Raw genomic sequence first — 21,242 nt, forward strand, 5'->3', positions numbered from 1 at the left:
GAGTGGGCTGTCAGTTCCCACACAGAATTATACTTCTTAGCCCGCCTTGTAGTTCAGAAGACTTGGTGAAGATCCCTGTAATTTTGCTACCCAAATGCCACGAGCAGAGGAATTTTACTCCAGGCAAAGTACATGCATGTGTGTGTTCGTACTCTGTCCGACCCAACACTGTTTAAGAACATATACCAGCATGTTCAGTATTTAATTACAGGTGTGGTTTAGGCTGGTTACATGGTCCCCTACAAAAGGAAGTTTTCCCTAACAAGCATGTTTTCTACAGTCCACCCTCCCCACCCCAATGTGCACACTTGTCAACAGTCTGAAATCCCTGGCTGTGGCCTCTCCTACCTCAGCTAGAGGGCTTCTGTAGGAAAAAACCAAACTGAAAACCAAAAAGCAGGTGATGAGAGCTCTTACACATCCCTAGAACTCTGCTTTGGTCTTGTGCATTCCCATAGAGAGGTTTGGAGTTGGCAGAAGGAATAGCCCCCTAGCTCCAAAACTGGGAGAATGCAGAGAGCCACTTCACTCAGGGCTGCTTCTTTTGCAAGCTGACAATGCCTGATGGTGAACACTGATCCAGATATCTTCAATGCCTCTGCTGGGTCCCTGGCAACTTGAATAGCTCAGACTGAACTAGACAAGTCCAATGACGTTACTGTCAGAAGACATCTAAGGCAGCTGTGCAAAGTATCAGACTGAAGCCTAGCTACTTTGGGAGGCAGGAACAGAAGTAGTTGGGGCAGAGGGGAAGAAAGAGACTGAAGTGCACCAAGTAGCCAGTACAAAGAAGGATACAGGAAACATTAAGCATCACTTCTCCCAAAGCCACCGCTGGGGTCTTGGAAGACAAGCCAACCTTCTCTGCACTACAGAAGAGGAATGTACAGTCATTGGTGGCTAGACCAACATTTTTGGGCCGTGGTATGACATCTTAATCACATCTGGCTCCCCCAGCCCTAAAGCAGACAACACACCTTGCCATAGGAGGGCTTCTCATCATCTGGGACACACAAGTGTAAGGCCAGAAGGCGACATCTTTTCATCTGCCCATGTGCTGGGCTGCAATACCAAGAGATACACACATCCAGAGAGCAAGCAGGAACGTCCCAGTGAAGACTGATAACCAGGATTACCTCCCCACCCCTCCGCCCCAAGGTACAAGACTGTTTGCAAGAGGAACTGGGCACAAAATATTCCAGTTTTCATTCAGTCCTTCGTGCACTTAGAAGAACTGCCAGCTTCCATCAGCAGTTTATCAGGCACAGTATGTCCATCCATCTGGTTCCCAAAGAAACCACTTCTGGAGCATGCCTTAGGGCTGGTGGGGATACCCCACTCTAGGCTCCGTGCAGTTTGATGTGAGCCCAGCGGAAAGCCCAGTCCAGCACACGCTGTCTCTGTCAAAGGTCAGCAGCCTGACAAAAGGGTAGAAACTCACACAGCCTACAAAATGAAGCAGCAGGCGAAAGGAGTGGGCAGAGGGAGGCTGGAAGGGAATGGAGAGAAGGCAAGATTCGTTTCTTTCTGTACAGCTGTCAAGGCTAGTGGCTGAAGGTGCACAGGCAGGAGGCTGGCATCACTGCAGAGGTGAGATCTTCAAGGGAATCATTATCCGAGACTCCATGCTCCGAACCAAAGGCACTGTGAAGACAAAGGATGAAAAGTCAGAATCCTCCTTGCTCGACCGCCAACAGTATATGATCATTTGCCAATAAAGGAACTCAGAGAGACCTTCCATCATAGATCCATCCGAAAATCCATCAACATCATCTGGTTGAGAAGAACACTGTTCTTTCTGTCACCCAACAAAGCCTAAAAAAGTGAGCAGGGAGATTGCTTCTTCACGCCTTGCCTGATTTTAACAGGAGGAACATTTCAGAAATGCCTGTTCTTGTAGGGATGGTCTTATGAGAACCATGTCAATGTTTTTCAAGTCACACCAACAATACTGTTGCGGCTTTATATAATTATCAGTGCATGCTTTCCAAGATACAAAGGGAAGGCAGGGAGATGGCTGTTTAGCTCTGAATAATTCCAAGGTTTCCCCTTATATCTATGGTAGATTCTGATCTCTTGGACTTTTCTTCCTATTCAAAAGAGAGGGCCTGGTTGTAGATCACCAGAAAAATACACCTCTCACTGCTGGCCGCAAAAAGGAATCATTATTGTGCTGGAGGGATAAAGCCAGAGTCCACATCTCCCATGGTAGAATGATGGGCATGCCAGTTTGGTGTAGCGGTTAAGAACGGCAGGACTCTGGAGAACCAGGTTTGATCCCCCACTCCTCCGCTTGAAGGCAGCAGGGTGATCTCAGCTTTGCGGAGATCTCTTAGCAACACCCACCTCACAGGGTGATTGTTGTGAGGATAATAATAAGATACTTTGTAAACTGCTTTGAGTGTGGCATTGTCCTGAAGGGCGTTATATAAATCGAATGCTGTTAATAATAACAATAACAACAACAATAATATGCAGAGCCCATTTACTGTGAGAGTAGGCAGAGACAGCAAGCGTCTTAGATGGCAGAGGTGGGCTCAGCTGGAACACTGGGGGCAGAGGAGGGCCCCTGCAAGCTTGGAGGAGGATATGGAAGCTTGCGCTGGAAGAGGGAAAGGAGCAAGAAAAGAGACACAGGAAGCCCCCTGTGGCCTAACTGGATACTTCACCTGTATAATAAACATTTTCATCCCAGCCTCGTTTCCTCCAGGCTGCGTTCCTCGTTTCTTCTCGGGATTGCAGATCTTTGTATGCTAAAAGGTGAACCAACAATCAGATGAGTTCTCATTAGACCAGACAAGAATGGAGAGTGTTCTGTTTTTATACACTATTTGCTTATGAAATTTACCTTCACAAATGGTTTTTAAAAGATTTAGACCAATTCACAGCCACAACAGTTAAACAGGATTTCCATGTTACACGTGGGAGATAAGCAGCTGGGGACACCTGTTTGCCTTTACAACCTGATCCTGGAGTTCCCACAGCCTAGCCAGTGTTGGAAATGGATGCTGGATTAGATGGATCACCGAGAGGGGCCGTGCTTCAGTGGCAGAGTTCATGCTTTGCTCACAGAAGGTCCCTGGTTCAATCCCCAGCAACTCCAAATAACAGGTGATGGGAAAGATCTTTCTCTGCCCAAAATTACTGGACAGCTTTGGTCTGATTCAGCAGGGCTGCTCTTATTGGGACAAAAAGGGGACCACAACTGCATCATTTCAGGCAGTCTGAACCGGTTTATATAATCAGTGGTCTCGAGAGCTTTGCCTGGCTACATGTTTGAATGCTCTCCAACATGGAGGGGGAGGGGGAGGGGGAGTTCTCCACACAAAGAAGAAAAGTGTCTTGGGGAAGGCTAAACTGAAGCCTTCTTCCTGACATGCGAGATTTCTATGTGCAGGGTCCCCAATGCATACAAATGTTTCTGTGCCTCCACCCTATAGAAACATTCAGATATGTACCCTCCCACAGAAAAACATTACCACTCAACTCTGCTGGTTGCATAAGAGGGCTCTTTAGTTTGACTTGGCATGCACATTTATTTGCTTGATTTTTACCTTGTCTTTTGATCAAGAAGGATCTCTAAGTTGGTTTACAATTTTTTAAAAACCCTACACAATTAAACTGGTGCTACTCCCATCAATTCTGACAGCTAGCTTTGATTTGAAGCATCATCTCTCTCATACACACACACACACACCCCAACTCTCATTTATACCATTCTGAGTCTTTCACCCCTTGGATGCATGACAACCTGGAGTGGGAGGAAAAACACCCAGGCAAGGGACGCAGGAACCAGAGGTAGCAAAAGCTCCATTCCTTTCAGAGAAAAAGGGTCAGTTTCAAGGTAATCACATACCCCACAAGTGGTGCACGACGTACAGCTCCCCAATTTGGGAAAAGAAACCACCCACTGCTTCTTCATTCTCCTGGCGGTGTTTAATGGCCCGTGCCCTGTTAATGCCAAGAGGGAGGAAATAAGGAAACAAAACACCCATAAATAGTTTTGGAAATGTCTATAATGCTCAGATTGAGCAAGCGACTACCCCAAGAGCATGCTGTGAAGCAGGTACCACAATAAACATGCTGTCCACTAGGCTAGTAGACTCATACTAGCATAATGTAATTACTTGATAGCTACATGTTAGCACACATACAGGTGCCCAATAGCAAGCCCTAGACAGCAGCTATTTGGATGGTTGTGCAGTTGTGCATGTGTGCCACAAAATGGCAGAAGCAGCTCCCCCCTGCTCGACATTCAAATCCTTGATTAAACTCTAGGTTAGGACCCTGGCACTTACTTTTTTTTTTTTTGCTTTTAAAAATTTACATCCTGCTTTTCTCTATAGCAGGGACCCAAAGGAGTGGATGGATGGTGGAGAACTAACTAACCAGGACAAATGTACAAAAACCCAGCTTGTCATGGGACTCGCTCTGCCTCCGCTTCATGCTGAAAACTGCAATTATTAAATTCGAACTCGAGTTATCCATGAAGGTATTAATTCAAGCCCATAAATCAACGAGAGTTGCCCCCACATTAACATTCAAATCCTGGATTTGACAATTAAACTCTAGTTTACAATCTGGGGGCGGGGAGTGGGGGCTAACTCTGGTTAACACATACATTCATACAACCCATGTAACAAGACTGTATAACTGTGATTCTCAGCAAGAGATGAGTGTAAGGTCTCAAGAAGAAGTCCTGTTTATGCATGTTTTGCCTTAGCTACAGCTACGTGTAATGTCCAAATGCAGTCTTAAAGTAGCACTTTTTGCCTTTTGTTCATTTCAACCTACTGCTTCCAATTCCAAATTTAGGTAATCCTGTTTTTTTTGTTTTGTTTCTTTGTTCACAAAATGCAAAACTTGCATACATTATCCTCCCAATAAAAAAACGAATTATACAAATTAATGTCCCTCGTAAATCTTGGATTCATAAAGTTATGTTTGTCATGTCACTTGGAAAAAGTCTCTCAGTTTCTCTTCCCTCTCCAAAGTTCACATATTCAGTTAGTATTTATTAGGGTATCTGGATACAACAGACCCAGAAAAATATTGAGATGGTGGCTAAAGGGGTCTTTCACACTGAGGTTTTCCTGTGGTTTGGGTGCCCGTGTGTGGTGCTTTTTTTCTGATGACATTGGCCGTTTCCACATGTCTGACCTGCCTGCAGAACATTGTGTGAAAGACCCAGAAGACAGCGTCTTCTCACGCAAAATCACGCCAGGAAGACGCTGTTATCTAGGAGTTTTGCGCAATTTCTCTGTTCTTCAGAGAATTGGATCAATAGTGGTTTGAGAAAGCACAGAAAATTGACAATGAAAATATGAAAAGACAACAAATGGAAAACAAGAAAGTCCAGAGGGAAGGGGGATAACAATGCCAGGGGTCAGCACTCAAGCTGCTGGAAAACTTCCATGTGAAAAACTCCAAATTATCAATCACAAGCCAACTGCCTTGTCACAATCCCCCAGCACTATATAAATGGATAAAACATGACATGGGAACTTGCTGATTGTGTCAAAAGATGCAACTAACTGAAATGAGAAAACTGAGTTTGTAAAAGAGATGAGCTCCAGGCAATTTCAAAGTGGAGGAAAACTTAAAGCATAAATCACCGTATTGTTTCAATGTAGGGCAGCCCACAGTTCTGTCACAGACCACCAGGCAATCAATCCATTAACTCCCCCCTATATGGATCTTACAGGCAAAGGTGCTTTTAAAAAGGTACTTGAAAAATCTGCTGCTTACCAGTTGTTTCCCCACTCAATCATGGTTCCCGGCTGAAAGCAAGAAAAGAGAGCTGCAGCTGTGATCTAGCTTGCATACAGAGGTTTAGATATATGCATATAGCATTTCACAAGGGTGGCTGCCTCCTTCCTAGAGTTGTAGTGGACTCAACAAAACCCCAGATGTCGGAGGAATAGATCACGGAATCTGTCATTAAGGGGTGGTTTCCTGACATGAAACTACCCAGTACTTAATCTAAAATCTCTCTCTCTCTCCATCATGCTGTTTCTTTACTTATTAGTTTGGGGATGGAATTTTTCTTTCTTTAGACTATAAACAATAACATAAAAGCTATAGACAACAAACACAGAAGATAAAAAAACAACATTCTAAAAGAAGACACACTAACAATAAATAAGTGAAAAAAGGAAAAGGAAAAGGAAAAAACCCCTAAAACTAAACTACAGATTTGAGTTCCGATTTTCTGTGCCGCAAATATAGATCATTTTCAGAGTCTCATTCTAAGTTAAACATAAGAGCCCTCTTTTTTCCTATTGTTCATGATTCTTACTCCATAAATCCAGATGGCATCAAGTCCTTATTATCCATTTCATATAAAAAGTCTATAAACAGCTTCCATTCAGTCAAAAATGTAACTAATGTCTTTTCCCTAATCAGTGAAGTATTTACTTATTAGTTTTAAGCAGACTACTAAAATATAAAAACTAGACCACATTTAAATGGCTGCGAAAATCAATCATGAGTGCATAAAATTTTGCAACGGAAAGAGTGATAGGTCTATTTATTATCTTCTAATAAAAAAGGTTCTGTCTCCCTATGGACTGTATTTTGGAGCAAAGGAAAAATTAAAAGCTTTCTAGCCTCAGAAAAATAGCTGCATTCAAAAGTCACATAATATAGAGTGTCCACACTACCTACACTACAGCTGCATACTCTGTCAAGAATACTCTATACCCTACGATACCTCCCTTGCAAAACTCTAGAAGGGAAGGTATTTAGGTGCCAACATAAAAGCATGCCTAGACTGAGGAACAGTCAAATATGAACAATAGTCAGGAAGCTGACCAGATGTAAGAATATCAACAGAGTAGAGCAAATACATTGTGCTCTACAAAGTGTGCTGTTACAATCATACCTAAATAAATGGTTCTTAATCGTGCTCATGGCTTCTTTTCTGGCGACTGAATGGAGGGAGTCCAAGGAAAGATGAAGGAGCTGAAGTTGTTGCTCTACAAGTTTATCCCAGTGGATAAACTCAATCTAAAATGTATTTGCTAAGACAACCCCAGGCTTAGATGCCTGCACAATCTGGGTCACGATGGAGGTGTCAGCAAAACCTCCAGACACTAAGGACCCAATATGGAGTCAACCTAGAGCCTGCATTCGCTTCCCTGACATTCACTGAATGCCTAACCAATCTGCTCCCTGCCTCTCCCATTCCTCTCCATCGACTGGCCCAGGGAGGCTGCAGCTTTGGAAGGAAAGTTCCCACTTACTATCCCCAAGGCAGGTATGGCAAGTACCACTTCCTCCTTTGGGATGGATACAGCCAACATCACCTGCTGCACTGAAGTCGCCCCTACTCACCTTAAGCTTGTATGATCTCAGCTCGTAGATGTTGGGTCCAGCACGTGGCAAAGGCTCATTCCAAAAGCTGAATTCCAGGAGCAGCTGGTTCCTCCGAGAGAGCAGCATTTTACTTCTCTCCTTTTGGAAATCACGGTATGCCTATAAAAGGGAAGGGAAGAAGAACACATTTAGGCAGGCAACTAGGGGCCAACTGGGCAAGCCCTGGACTGCTGTAACTTTGTTGGGGCAGTACATGGAACGTGAAAACTTTACAAGCCAAGAAAACAATCTCATATCGAGTAATACCATGGGTCCATTAGATCCAGTATTATTTATTCTGGCAGGCAGCAGTTGTCCAAAAGTAAAAAAAGCAGAAGAAATGCACTAGAAGATAAGGTAGGGGAGTATTGCAGGCAGGGCAGTGGATGTCCTGCACAAGTTGTAACTGCACAAGCATAGAATTTGGTTCTCTAGTAAAGAAATCTTCACCTTTTTTTAAAAAAGCAAATTTCTAGTCCTTATTGATGTGAAAGCGAAAGAATTCAGAGATGAGGCTGAGCAGCACTTGCATTTGACTGGGATAGACTTCAGTGTTCAGTTTGACTTCTCCAAGGCATAGCAGAGTAGGGGACGACGACACTTTTTCACTGTACAGCATATTTGGATTGTAAAACTGATTTTTTCCCTCATACAGCCACAGCCAGGCTGCCAACCAACATTTCAGTAAGTCCCTGAATAGAGATCCTTTCATCTTAAGGCCCAAGATGAGAAGACTTTTAAATGGCATTAAATTAAGCCTTATCCATTTTCTCATTTATTAATAATTTCTACAGCTCTTTAAATACATTGGCCAACTTCAAATCCTTTCATTCTCATGCCTGCTTCAGAATTAGATGTATACTGCCATTCCACATAAACGCAGTGCAAGTCTCAGATCTTACATGTTTATCCTGCCCTCCTTCTAATGAGCTCAGAGTGGTATATATGGTTCTCTCGTTCTCCATTTTACCCTTACACAGCCCTATGAGGTAGGAGGGGACAGCTACTCTCAGCATACGACCACTCAGCAAGTTTTTTAGCTTATTGGGATTTGAACTGAAATGTCTGTAGCTCTAATTTGAGCCTTTAACCACTACACCACACTGGCTGTCCGATATCATAGAATGCAGTGCTCTGCCAATTTAAAAATAAAATCATTTAAGAGCAGCAGATTAAGTTTCTAGTCCTCATGATCAACAATAAGAAGCTTGGAAGCATGTGGACAATTATCTCATAAAATGTCAAAGCACTCGATAAATGTGGCATCATTTTTCTAAAGGAAACAGAAGAGATTTGTCCAAGACTGCTCAGTGAGTGGGACTAGGGGTGCACATGCCACACTGGCTGTGCCACTGGGCTGCCTTGTCACCTGCAGCATTTAGAGAAAAGGGAAGTTGTGCCAAATACCTGGTTCTGTCGCAACTTGTTCATGCACTCCATGAGGGCTGGATAGCCACCACTGAATCGCCACAGGTGCACTGCCGGGAGAAAAGGCAAGCCTCATATTTTTGCACAGTCAAAGCCCCAGCTAAGCTCCCAAGCCTGAGTACAAGCTCCAAGACACATTTTCTCAAAACACCACCCACAGCAGCCTAGGACATCTTGGGATGCCCAAAGCAGAAAATCACCACCATCAGCCCCCCATAGCGAAACTATGAATGATAAAATTTGCTGGCCTTCAACAGCACCCCCAAGAGCTACTACTTGAGGCAGGGCCACCTTATCCTGCTAACTGGCAAGGCTGGCATTGATGCCACCTTTCTGGCTCCAGAGAACAGACCACGGGTATGCAGGCTACTAGAAATGCACCTCCTATCCAGAACTGCCTCTACTTGTCACTACTTTTCCACCCCAGGTAATAAGCGGGGAAACTGAATGAGTCCAACCAGCCAGCCAAATTCAAAGCTCTGGAACACAAATGATATACAGCCTCTGTACAGAGAGGTTCTGCTTAGTTAATTAATTGGTCAAACAATTCCTGAAACTTTTTTTTAAAGCTGCATTACCAGGCTACGAGTGTCCTGCCGAGATGAAATTTGGAGCACCTCTTTGGTTGCCCCCTCCCCTCACCTGCTTGGTCCTGTTCACCATACCAAGTATTCCAATTCCCAACCAGGTCACATGGGTAATCGGGATCTGAGTGCAGCTTCGGAAGCACCTGCTCCCTGCAAAGGAGACATGGAATAAACAGAGGGATGTGGACTTAGCTGGTTGTCAATACTCATATGTAGCTGGCCTGGCAGGGTCCAAAGAGCCATGGAGCTTCCTAATTGGCCTCTTTTCCAAGACTGTAATATGTCCTGTTTCTCCCATGACCTGATAATCAAAGAACTTGTCCATTGATTTCCAATTAAAACTCATTGATCTGGACTGCTCAAAGCCTGTGAGAAAATCCTTTTTACACCCTATGTTCTGCATTCTTGTTCCTACAATCAACAATAACAATGTAAAGGCCTCAAAAAGCATAGCAAGCACTGCAAGTTAGTTTTGATTACACACCAAAGGTTATAATTGTTATGTTCACAACTTTTAGTCCCAGCCTTGGGCATGTTCCTTCCTATGTTATGTTACGAAACATAATGGTGCCATGCAGAATGTTTTTATTACAGTGACCTTTCTAAATGCTAGTCATGATAACCTGTCAATCCCATTATACTGAGGAAATCATGTAACTTTGATTTGATTAGCTGAAGAACTGACTGTTTGTTTATAGAACTGTATGAAATCCTCCGCACTGTAAACAATATTGTCTTGTATTGCTGGTATAAATGCAGATGCTGACAACTTATTGTTATGCACCCTGCTGTAATAGAGTGTTCATCAGGATTATGTGAGGACTTCCCATAATAAACCTTTTCTGCTTCTAAGATCACCAAGTTTGAAGCCTTGATTTATTATTCAGACAAAGAGAGAAGGGGGAACCTCAAAATTGGCACACAGAGGTAATAAAACTTTCCCCCCAACATGAACATCAGGCCATAATTTCATCCAGGCAAAAATATACCCAAGGATGCTATTCTAGGAATAAGGAACAGTAGCTATATAGAGATGCCCTGCTGAATCAGTGGTCCGGCTCCTCCAGCATCCTGTTTTACACAGTGGCCAACCAACTGTCCTGGAGGGCTAACAGGCAGGATGCAGAGGCCAAGACTTTCCCTTGATAGTGCCTCTGAGAGCCAAAACACAAGAGAAGAAATACCCAGGTTCAGCACGTGTTCTCTTACCTCAAGGTTTGCCGGGATCTGTAGGCGTCCTGGAAGCTTAAAGTTTAGCATTTACAGAGCAGCAGGAAGGGAAATACAGGCGCCTGTATTTCCCTTCCCCTTCCTGCTGCTCTGTAAATGCTAAACTTTAAGCTTCCAGGACACCTACACTTCCCAACAAACCTTGAGGTAAGAGAACAAGTTTAGCATTTACAGAGCAGCAGGAAGGGGAAGGGAAATACAGGCGCCTGTATTTCCCTTCCTGTTGCTCTGTAAATGCTAAACTTTAAGCTTCCAGGACGCCTACAGATCCCGGTAAACCTTGAGGTAAGAGAACACGTGTTGAACCTGGGTATTTCTTCTCGTGTGTTTTGGCTCTTAGCACTAGCATTCAGAAATGTACTGCCGCAGGATGTGTAGGTTCCCTGTAGTCACCATGGTTGGTAGCCACTGATGGACTTATTCGCCATAAATCTGTCTAATCCCCTTTTAAAGCCTTCTATGCTTACCACCATCACTGTGTCCACTGGCAACAAATCCGACAACTCAATCAAAATAATTTTCCACCAGCAGAATTGAAATCTGTTCAATGTCACCTCAACAATTATCTAGGTCTACATGCCTGTTATAGCCCCTTTCTTTCTCTCAGTTAGATTTTGCCTTTAACCCTTTTCTTCTTTTACACCCTCTGGGTAGATTGCTGCCACTAGGAATTATATTCCAAAATAACTTAAATTTTCTCAAGAGTCAGGCTCCTTCATGGTACTATGTGCCCCCAAGGAAAGGAATGGGATATAGGAATAACTCTGGGATTAAAAAAAAAACAAATTAAACTTTTATTTTATAAGAAGCGTATCGGTTTCATATTATTTCTTAAGCTTGATGGTTTCAAAGAGCATTATAATAATAACATAATAACATTCGATTTATATACCGCCCTTCAGGACAACTTAATGCCCACTCAGAGCGGTTTACAAAGTGTTATTATTACCCCACAACAATCACCCTGTGAGGTGGGTGGGGCTAAGAGAGCTCAAGAGAACTGTGACTCGCCCAAGGTCACCCAGCTGGCTTTGTGGAGGAGTGGGGAATCAAACCCGGCTCTCCAGATTAGAGTCCCGTGCTCTTTAACCACTATACCAAACTGGCTCTGTTCTTAAAGTTTCTTTTCATAGACACAGTCCTTCAGATCTTTTCTCAGGCTGTTTGCCTCTCTTGCCCTGACTGAATGTTCTTTCACAAACATAAACAGTTCAGGCTTCCACACAGGTTATATTTCTCTCAGAAATTCAGATACTATCAGGCTGCACACAGCTTGCCTCTCTTGCCCTGACTGACTCTTTTTTCTCTCTCTGTCTAAAAACTGCAGTTCACTCCGCCCATGCTTCCAGTCATCAGCCAATCATATTACTCACTCATCCTGCTCTTTCACCCCCCTCTTCATCTGTACTACACCAACCATTTAAAGACACACACACATATTTAAAATCATTACACTGTCTCTTTAAGGTGCTTATTTGCACTACTGATCGTGCTACACTTGTTCACAATCACCAGCTACATCCAAACCAACTGTATCCTGTGCAAAGCATTTCTTTTAGACCAAAAAAACCCCATCATAAGATACATGCAAGCAAATAACTACTTTATATTTATTCACCAAAAAATAAGTACTTTCTCGGACACTTTGGACTGCTTGATCTTTTGATTTCTCTTTGGAACCAAACCAAATCCAAAGATGGCTTTTCCCTTCCTTTTTATATACATGCAGGGCTCATTTTGAGGGGGAACGCACAGGAACGCAGTTCCCCAAACAGGTCACATGTCAGGTGGCCCCGCCCACCTGACTCTTGGCCATTTTGGGCCCGTTTCAGCCTGGATTGGGGCTATAACGGCCCGGATCGGTCCTCTGACAGGTGGTGGATCACTCTCCCACTCAGCAGCGGCCCGATCCTGACCATTTTGTGCCCCTTTTTGGCCATTTTCAGCCCCTTTTTGCAATTTTGGGCCCAATTTCAGCCTTGAATGGCCAGGATTGGGTCCAAAACAGCCAGGATAGGTGATGGTAAGGGGCGTGGCATATGCTAATGAGTTATGCTAGTGAGTTATGCTAATGAGTTCCTCCAGCTCTTTTTCTATGAAATGACCCCTGTATACACGTATACACATGCAAACTTACTTGTAACCACTTCATGCATCTTGCATAGGGGTTCTGGCCCATACAAGCTTATGCCACAATACATTTGATAGACCTAAAAGGTGCCACAAGACTAGTGATTGCTTATACCACAAAAGAAAGAACGTCCTGCACATTTAAAACACTCTTCCTTGGCTAACCTTTTTGCGTTGTCACCCCCTACAACACCAGTGATGACAGACAAAAGGCAGCTTATCTGCCATTGCCCACCATTTCCCACAAAGTACATTCTGGAGTGCAACTTCAATCGGTGCAGGAATAGCTAGGCCCTGCAGCCTCTACCCTTCACGAGCCAAGAGTATGCGCCCCGAAATCTAGTGTAAAATGGGGGTGGGGGTTGAAGGGACTTACGCCAGGCTGTTGTAAGCATCTAGACATTCAGGTTTCACATTGTGGACTGAAATGAGAAAAAAAAGCTGCGTTAGAAAAGTCAGAAGCTGCCCCCCCCCACCCCGTCTGCAAAGAACATAAACAGTGTGGAGTGCTACAGCATGGGCTGTAAAGAGACAGCCTAGCAGCTTTCCTCAACAGCATGGCTGGGGAGCAGTAAGGTGGGAAATAGTGATGTTGTTGCACCAACATGTTTTCTGCATCACACAAGCCCAATGGGACTGTTTGGAATCCAGTTTCCAGAATTCAAATTCCGAGGGGAAAAACCAAACAGACTAATATTCAGCATACAGTTGCTCATCACCACATTTGAGTTTCTTGAATCTGGAGTTTGAGGAGCAGAGAATGGCATTGGCAAGAGCAGAAAGGCAGTGGAGTGGAGAAGAGGGCAGTGGAAACTTGCTTGAGTGGTGGACAGGTAACTAAGTAGAAGTAGTACAAGCTCCTTCCCTTGAATACAGCCTTTTGCCGATTTTATTTATTTGCTTCATTTCTACCCTTCTTTTCTCCCCAACAAGGACTCAGAGTGGATTACATCATCTTCCTGTCTTCCATTTTATTGACAGCCTATTATTTGATTGAGGTCAAATATTCAATGAAGCCAAAGATGCTACCATACAGGGGGCAGCGTAGTTTTTATTTCAGTATGGTATCCTTTGCTAGCAAGGGCAGAGCTGCTTGCCCCCTAGCCTTGCACCAGTTGAGAGCAGATCTAGAAGCCTAGCACTGACCAAGAACCTGCTGTAACAGCTGACAGGAATCAGGGCACTCATCAATAAAGTCACTACTTTGAAAACTCAATTTTTTTCTTAGTTGATTATTGTGAAACAATTTCATGTATGTGTGCAGTTATCGTATCAAACCTATTTCTAATTAAAGCTGAATTTTTGTTAGAATTAAAGCTTTCAAAATAGTTGACCAATATTTGACCAATCACGTGACCCAGTCTTTGTTTGACCAGTCTGAGAATCTCCCTACACGAGACCCCTCGGCACGTGTTCGTCAAGTGTAGAGAAACATAATATTAGCTGGGAAGCACAGTTTTAAAAGACTCCTGAGAGTTTGTTAATTTCATCTTCACCTCCCAGAAGGCTGTCAGTTTCACCTCTCCAGTCTAAAACTGTGTGGGATCACAATGGGCTGGAGTTGCCTTCCAAAGCTAGGCTTGGACCTGGAGAGGTTATAATGGGCTGAAGTTTCCCTTCTGGCATTTCACAGCCCCTTCACCCTGCTGCAGTTTCTGTCTTTTTAAGCTACCCTTCCTAGCTAACATTGCATCTCCTTGCACATGTTTTTCACGTGTCAGATGTCTTGCGTAGAGAGACTCTGACATCTAACCCTAGCTTGTACTGCTTATCATTTACCTGTTCTACCTGTTCTCCCGAGATGGGATAAGGCCAGCGCACCGAAGACAAGAAATTCCCAACTCCTTGCAGCAGCTACAGCCCTTGTGTACCCCAGACTCTGCCCTGCAGTACCCACCTTCGTAGCCACACACTGGCTCAAAGTAACCATAGAGGGGAAGGGAGGTAAAAGGACACAGGGAGGCAGCTCACATTGGATCTTGTAGAGGTGGTTGGTCTCTTTCTTGGACAGAAGATTGGAATGAGCATCTTTTCGGGGATCCACTTTGTGGACAAAAAGGGAGCGGAACCAGCTACTTTCATTGTCTTTGGAGTAGTCCCTGGAAAAAGGCACAGAAGTCAAAATGGTGGAACACAAGAAAACAAGGGGTAGGAGCAATACGGAGGCAAGTTCAGGTGGTCTGTGCACCACAGCCTCTATTTACTTCATTTATACCCCATCTTTCTCCCCAACGGGGACCCAAAGCGGCGTACACCATTCTCCTCTCATCCATTTTATCCTCACAACAACCCCGTAAGATAGGTTAGGCTGAGAGCCCAAGGTCACCCAGCAAGCTTCCACAGAAGACTGAGGATTCGAACCTGGGTCTCCCAGATCCTAGTCCAACCACTACACCTGTTCACCTGCCTGCCTCTAGTGAACTAAAACTGCTTCCAGGTGACCAGGCATGAAAACTTTGCAAGATCTGATCCTCTCTTTCTTTTAAGGCCTCAAGAGACTCCCAAAGGTACGTGCTGTGTGGGAAGGTTAATATTTTTGCAGACCCTTACATTTGTAAGACTTATTTGACTTAACCCAGTGGCATTCAAACTTTCCACCTTCCAGAAAGCCCTTTTAGGACAACTTTCCTCATTGTTCAAAATCTACACTATCTATACAAACTTTTTTAAAAGAGTGAGCAAAATTAAGAACTAACAGCCTTGCCTAATCTCACACAGCCATATATAGGGGTAAGCAGACAGTCCTGTAGACCAGTGTTTCCCAAAGTTGTCTGGACCGCGACCCATTTAAAAAAAATTTCAAAGTTCGGGACCCACCTAATACAATAACCATATATAACGCACCCGTGCCTAACATGAAGAAAAAGAAGCAGCGTTATATTGCTGCTGCAGCATTTTCTCGTTAATACATATCGTAACTATGTGAAGGACTGTTCAATTAAAAAAAGAAAAACATCCAGTTATAATTGAAATTTTTACTTACTAAATATAAGATGTGATATTTCAATGAGAAGGATGTATTTGTTTCCTATTTCTTGCCATTACAGCTTTAGTGTCGACTTCGATTTTAGTCACTTTTAATCGCAATGAATTAGTTACATCCAATTTATTTTGGTATTTAGTTTTAATATGAACCATGGCTTCACATAAGTATGAGGTAGTGAAGGGGAGGAGGACTTTCATGGCTTCATCAAACAGGCAGGGATAGGTGTCAGCAACTGAAAGCCAGAATTTCGTTAATTGCTTGCGATTAAAAGTGTTTTTCAGCGATGTATCTTCTGATAAATCAATACGTTCTTCGTTTGCTTTTGTTGACATTACAGTTGGTATGTTGTCTTGAAACGGGTTACAAATCCAGCTCATCATGTCGAACTTTTTCATCTCTTCCCCGAAGTAGGCGTCAAAGTTATTTTTCAACTCTGTTAAATGAGTGGAAATTGCAGACACTACATTGATATCTGGCTGCACTTCGTTTTCTATAATGAAAGTTTCAAATGTTTCAAAACAATCATACTTGCCTTCCTCAATACATCTCTTCCACAACATAAGTTTTTCATGAACGCTCGAATTTTACCGTGAACTGCAAAAATATTGGATCCGTTTGATCCTTGCAGGTACAAATTGAGTTCGTTTAACTTTGAGAAAATATCCGCCATGTATGTGAGCTTGAGGATGAATTCTTCGTCCAGTAGAGATTCAAGATATTCATTTTTTCATTCCAGGTAAACTCTAACTTCATTGCGTAATTCCACTAATCTTGTCAGTACTTTCCCTCTGGATAACCAACGTACCTCTGTATGCAGAAGAAGAGATTTATGGAGACTACCCATCTCTTCGCACAGCTTTTGAAATAAACGTGTTTGTAAGGGTCTTGTTTTAATATAATTTACAATTTTCACAGCGGTATTTAATGCTGTTTTTAAATCATCAGGCAATGGTTTTGAAACCAGTGCTTCTCTATGAAGGCTACAGTGTGTCCACGAAGCATTGGGACTTCGTTCAAGAACCCTCGTGACCACACTGCTATTTTTGCCGCACATAGCTCGAGCTCCATCAGGGCATATGCCGACACAGTTCTTCCATTCCAACCCTTTTTCTTTTGTATAAGAATCAATTTCTTTGAAAATTTACTCGTCAGTTCCACAAATAATTGTTTTGCAGAACAAGATATCTTCATGCGTGTTGTTTTGCCATATATAACGCATGAAAACAAGTAACTGAGATAGGCTTTGCACATTGGTAGACTCATCCAGTTGTAGTGTAAAATATTTACTACCAACTACTCTATGGATTAACTCATCCTCTGCCCATTCGGACATCTCGTTAATTCTTCATGCCACAGTATTATTGGAAAGTGGTATACGTTCGATTTCCTTTACTTCTTTTTCTCCAAACATCACTCCAACAGCATCTTTAATCGATGGCAACACTAAATTCTCGCCAATGGTATGAGGTTTACCTGCTCAGGCGATTCTTAAGCTAATAAGATATGAGGCTTAAGTAGCATTTTCATTAATATTTATGAAATGTGAAACAATATTCTTTGAAGATTTCATATCCAATAATTTTCTTTGAAAAAAATCCACTCGCTTATTTTTTAAATGGGAATGTTTCGTTTCTATATGACATGTCAACTTACTTGGACGCATACTTTCGTTCGCCAATATTTCGCAACAAATAACGCATTGAGGGCATGGATCCACCGTATCTTGATTCCACGTGAATCCTAGTTTCAGGTATTCGACATCATATTTTCTCACAACTTTTCGACGTTTTGTTTCATGTGAACTCATAGAGGGAGCTAGTAGGTCAGGCTCAGTGTCACTTTTGTCATCCGAAATAATGTCTTCTATTTTTTCATCGCTCTGTACACAATCCGCTGCTGGCAGCGTACTTTTTGCTATCCGTTTCAACCACTTGTCCGTTATTTAGTTTTAAGAAGATAATAAACACACAATATGCGACGACCAATACTACAGTGACGACTGACGCTCGGGCTCGCGAGTTGCCTTCGGCCACCCCGCCTCTGCCCCTGCCCCACGCCCATGATGAACAATCACACTCCGCGCCACGCCGTGAAAAATTATTAGTAACCGTTCGGTTGCCAGCCGAGCGACACGGCCCGGCCAATGTGTTGCGACTGTTGCCCTATCAATTTCAGGGCCCACCCAATATCCGCTCGCGACCCACCAGTGGGTCCCGACCCATACTTTGGGAAACAGCGCTGTAGACCATTGGAGATCCACCCCAGCTAGTCCTATGGATCCAATACTCTAAGAAACCATGATCTTCCCCTGTTTGGAGACAAAAGGTTAAGAAACAGAGACACGCTTTCTATGGATCAAGACCTTTGCCCCAATACTAGTCATTTATTAATCCCAGGAACAGATGGTAAACAACCTATTGCAGAGGTATCAAGTTAATCAGCCAAGCAGACTTCTAGCCCCTTGTGGGGTTCTGATTGCCCGAACATCTATCATCCTGCCAGCAGATGGATGCCTGTCATGTCTCTGCCTGAATCACTGTTCTGGACCAGCTTTCTGGCCAGTCCTCCTGCAGCCAGCAGCTCATACAGAAGACAATACATGGACTGCTCTGAGAGCAGATATCCCTTAAAAAATCAAAAGGTAAATCTTTTCATGCGTACATGTGACACATGCCTCCAGTTTAAACTCAGGGTGAAAAAAATGGGCTTGAGTCTCCCCACTCCCCCAATTTCCAAGTTTATTTTACTGTCTCAGCACAACTACCAGCAGGACATAGTGGCCTGGCATTAATGGACCACAACTCATCATCCCCTCCATGCCTTCTGCAGGATCTTGGCTCTCTCTCCACGGCTGAAGTTCATTAGTCAACATACATTCTCCCATACAGGCAGTCAACTGGAGGCAGCTCAAACCATCACTTATGATCAATGCCTAGATGGTACAAAGCAATATAACTGGGTCCCTGCCCCATAATTCGTTTTTAAACAAATGGAGTTCTCAGTACAAACCAAGAATGATTAAAGTGCCTAATCCCCATTTACACACACCACACCCTCCCCCAAAGAAGCACCATGAAGGTGCCTCCAAGTGCAAAGAGGCTTAAAACATCACTCCTAAATCCACTCCCTTGTCACTGCCAAGTCCCTTTTATTGGCAGTCAAGTTCCACTAACTCCAATGGAATTAACTTCTAAGGAAGAGTGCAGAGAATCATCTCCTCTTCCCCAATAAAGACCCATTCTCCACTCCGTCTCAGATCAAGGAGAAAAACACGTAAGGATGAGAGTTCCAAGGCCTGAAGGAAAGGTGAGCTTTTAATAAAGGCGATTGTCCAAGTACATAAGGATTCAATGTCCAAGTAAGATGGGCATGTGCAAAGCACAGAAGAAGGCATGGTGGTGGAAGACACACACAAACAATTCACTGAGAGCCAGAATAGAGGCACACAAACAAAAAAAGGCAGCAAAGAGGAATGGGCAGGGAGATTTGAACAGAGGAAAGTCATTTTTCGCAATGGGCTACACTGCTTTGAGCATTACCCATGTGATGGTAAGCTCCCCCATGGGGGGTGGGTGGGGGTGGAATCCAAGGTATCAGGAAAAAAACACTCTAGCCTAGCCATCCCTCGAACAAGCCAGCCTTCTAAATTCAGGAAATTCTTTTGCATAGAGGATATTCCCATTGTGTAAGCCCCTCATCGGCCATCTGAATTAGTACAACCCAGATGCAAAGGAGAGAATTCCACTGTTTATTTATTTAGAATGTGTATATCCAACCTCCCCAGATCCCTGCTTGAAGAGGCTTGAATTGCAAGGGTAAAAGGTATAGACATGCACAGGCCATGTGCGCCTTTTAAAGTAATGGGAATGGAAGAAAAAGATACAGGTGGGAATAGGGAAAAAAAGCAGAGAGCCACAATCCCAAACTGGCACATTGCCTTGCATTCATCTGTCAAAGTCTGAAGTGACTGCCTGCGATTTATATCATATAATCAACAGCAGCACATTTCAACTTTGCACTCTAGCACAGGGTCACCCTAAATTAGACAACCATATGACAACAGGACACAACTCCCCCCCCCCTCCACTAGCAGCAAAAGCGGGATCTGAGCCTCCCCCACCTTACAGATGTAAACAAGGGGCTGGGAGGAAAGAATCTGTGCCAAATAAATAAAAAACATATTAATCAGCTAATAAAAGGAATATTATACAATGCTAAGTAAAAAGCCCTGTCTGCAGGCATACAAGAAAATTGTAGGTGTCAAAAAGTGGTTGATTTGATTCCTGGTTTTATGGCTACTGTGGCATTGTTTGGATTTTAAGCACTGCTGTTTTATTGGTTTTATGCCTTGAAATTGATTCATGTTGCTTTGAAGGCCTTGCCAATGGAGAAAGCAGCTCATCTAAATAATTAGACATTTAGCAAAAAAGCAGGGGCAGAGGACACACACACAGGATTCCCCACCCCTGTCCTCAGAGTCATTGCAGCTAGCTGCTGGCTTAGCGCCTGTAACGAAATAACTAGGTGGCTGGGGTAGATTTGGCCCACAGCCCTTAAGTGCTGACCAGTGAGCTCCAGGGATTATTATTTAAGGAAGACAAGGGAGGTAAGAAGGGGGAGAGGAGAAAAAACTACTTGGGCCGAGGAGGCAAAACACTCCAGATCACTATATAGAGGAGAGGTCGGTGTGTCTCTGGGGTGCCCCAAAAATCAGCTTCAAATAACTGTCAGGACTCAAGCCTTAAATACAGGAACAAACAGCGTGTGCAACTTTGCCTCCTCGCTAAAGAGGCGCAGGCTCGGCGTGCCCAGAGGGGAGGGTGCAACTTGCAAGAAGCTTTGAGCCTCGGCGCTCCCCTGTGCTTTTGGGAAGTAAAGCGCCTTCCCCAAGAGACAGCTGGAGGCGCGCGCGACAGCCGGCAAAGAGAGGGGCGCGGACGGCGGAGCAGCAGCAGCAACGGGGAGCGCAACGGAGGAACGGCCTGCAGCCCGGCCAGGGTCGGGGTGGGCTGGGGGGAGACGCCTGGGAGCCGAGTGGGAGAGGGCCCGCGAAGGACGCGCAGGCTCTGCCCGGGCTACCTCTCCACCCCAGCCCCGAGTGCTCACCGGGCGCCGCTGCGGGCTCCGCAGAAGCTTCCGCCCCGCGCCAGCAGCAAACGCAGTGCCGGGATCCTGCACACCCGCACCGCCATTTTCGCTCTGCAGCCGCTTGCCTGCCTCCAGCAGGCACCGGGCCGAGGGCGGGACGAGTCGCGCCGCTGGGCGGCTCTTCTCGCCCTCCAAAGCGCAGCCAACTCCGCCCCACGTGGAAGAAACGCGCTCCTCCCGGAGCCAACTTCAAAGGCGGCCTTTCGCCTTTCTAATGAGCCGCTGGGAACTGTGCAGGCCTCCCCGTTCTTGCCATGCTTACTCTAGACCACAATCTAACAATGGAGTTTTATGTTCAGAAGTACAGAACTAAATTTCACACGGCACAGTGAAGAATAAATCAATTTGGCTGGTGAGTCAAAATTGTTTTTACTGTA

General features: G+C 44.2%; 1 protein-coding gene across 1 annotated transcript; it reads right to left on the reverse strand.

Annotated features, from left to right (window-relative positions):
- Positions 1-183: 183 nt before the first annotated feature.
- NIPSNAP1 (nipsnap homolog 1) lies at positions 184-20,960 on the reverse strand. The gene is made up of 10 exons (XM_054996977.1): positions 20,824-20,960; positions 14,703-14,830; positions 13,108-13,153; positions 9,427-9,521; positions 8,764-8,834; positions 7,336-7,476; positions 5,749-5,780; positions 3,857-3,951; positions 2,670-2,753; positions 184-1,644 (listed from the first exon to the last, which is right to left on the reverse strand). The coding sequence occupies exons 1-10, from the start codon at positions 20,907-20,909 to the stop codon at positions 1,580-1,582; spliced, it is 843 nt and encodes a 280-aa protein (XP_054852952.1). The 5' UTR covers positions 20,910-20,960; the 3' UTR covers positions 184-1,579.
- Between the last annotated feature and the right edge of the window lie 282 nt (positions 20,961-21,242).

The sequence above is a fragment of the Eublepharis macularius genome, chromosome 13 (genome assembly GCF_028583425.1).
Source record: "Eublepharis macularius isolate TG4126 chromosome 13, MPM_Emac_v1.0, whole genome shotgun sequence".
In the NCBI taxonomy this organism is placed as follows: Eukaryota; Metazoa; Chordata; class Lepidosauria; order Squamata; family Eublepharidae; genus Eublepharis; species Eublepharis macularius.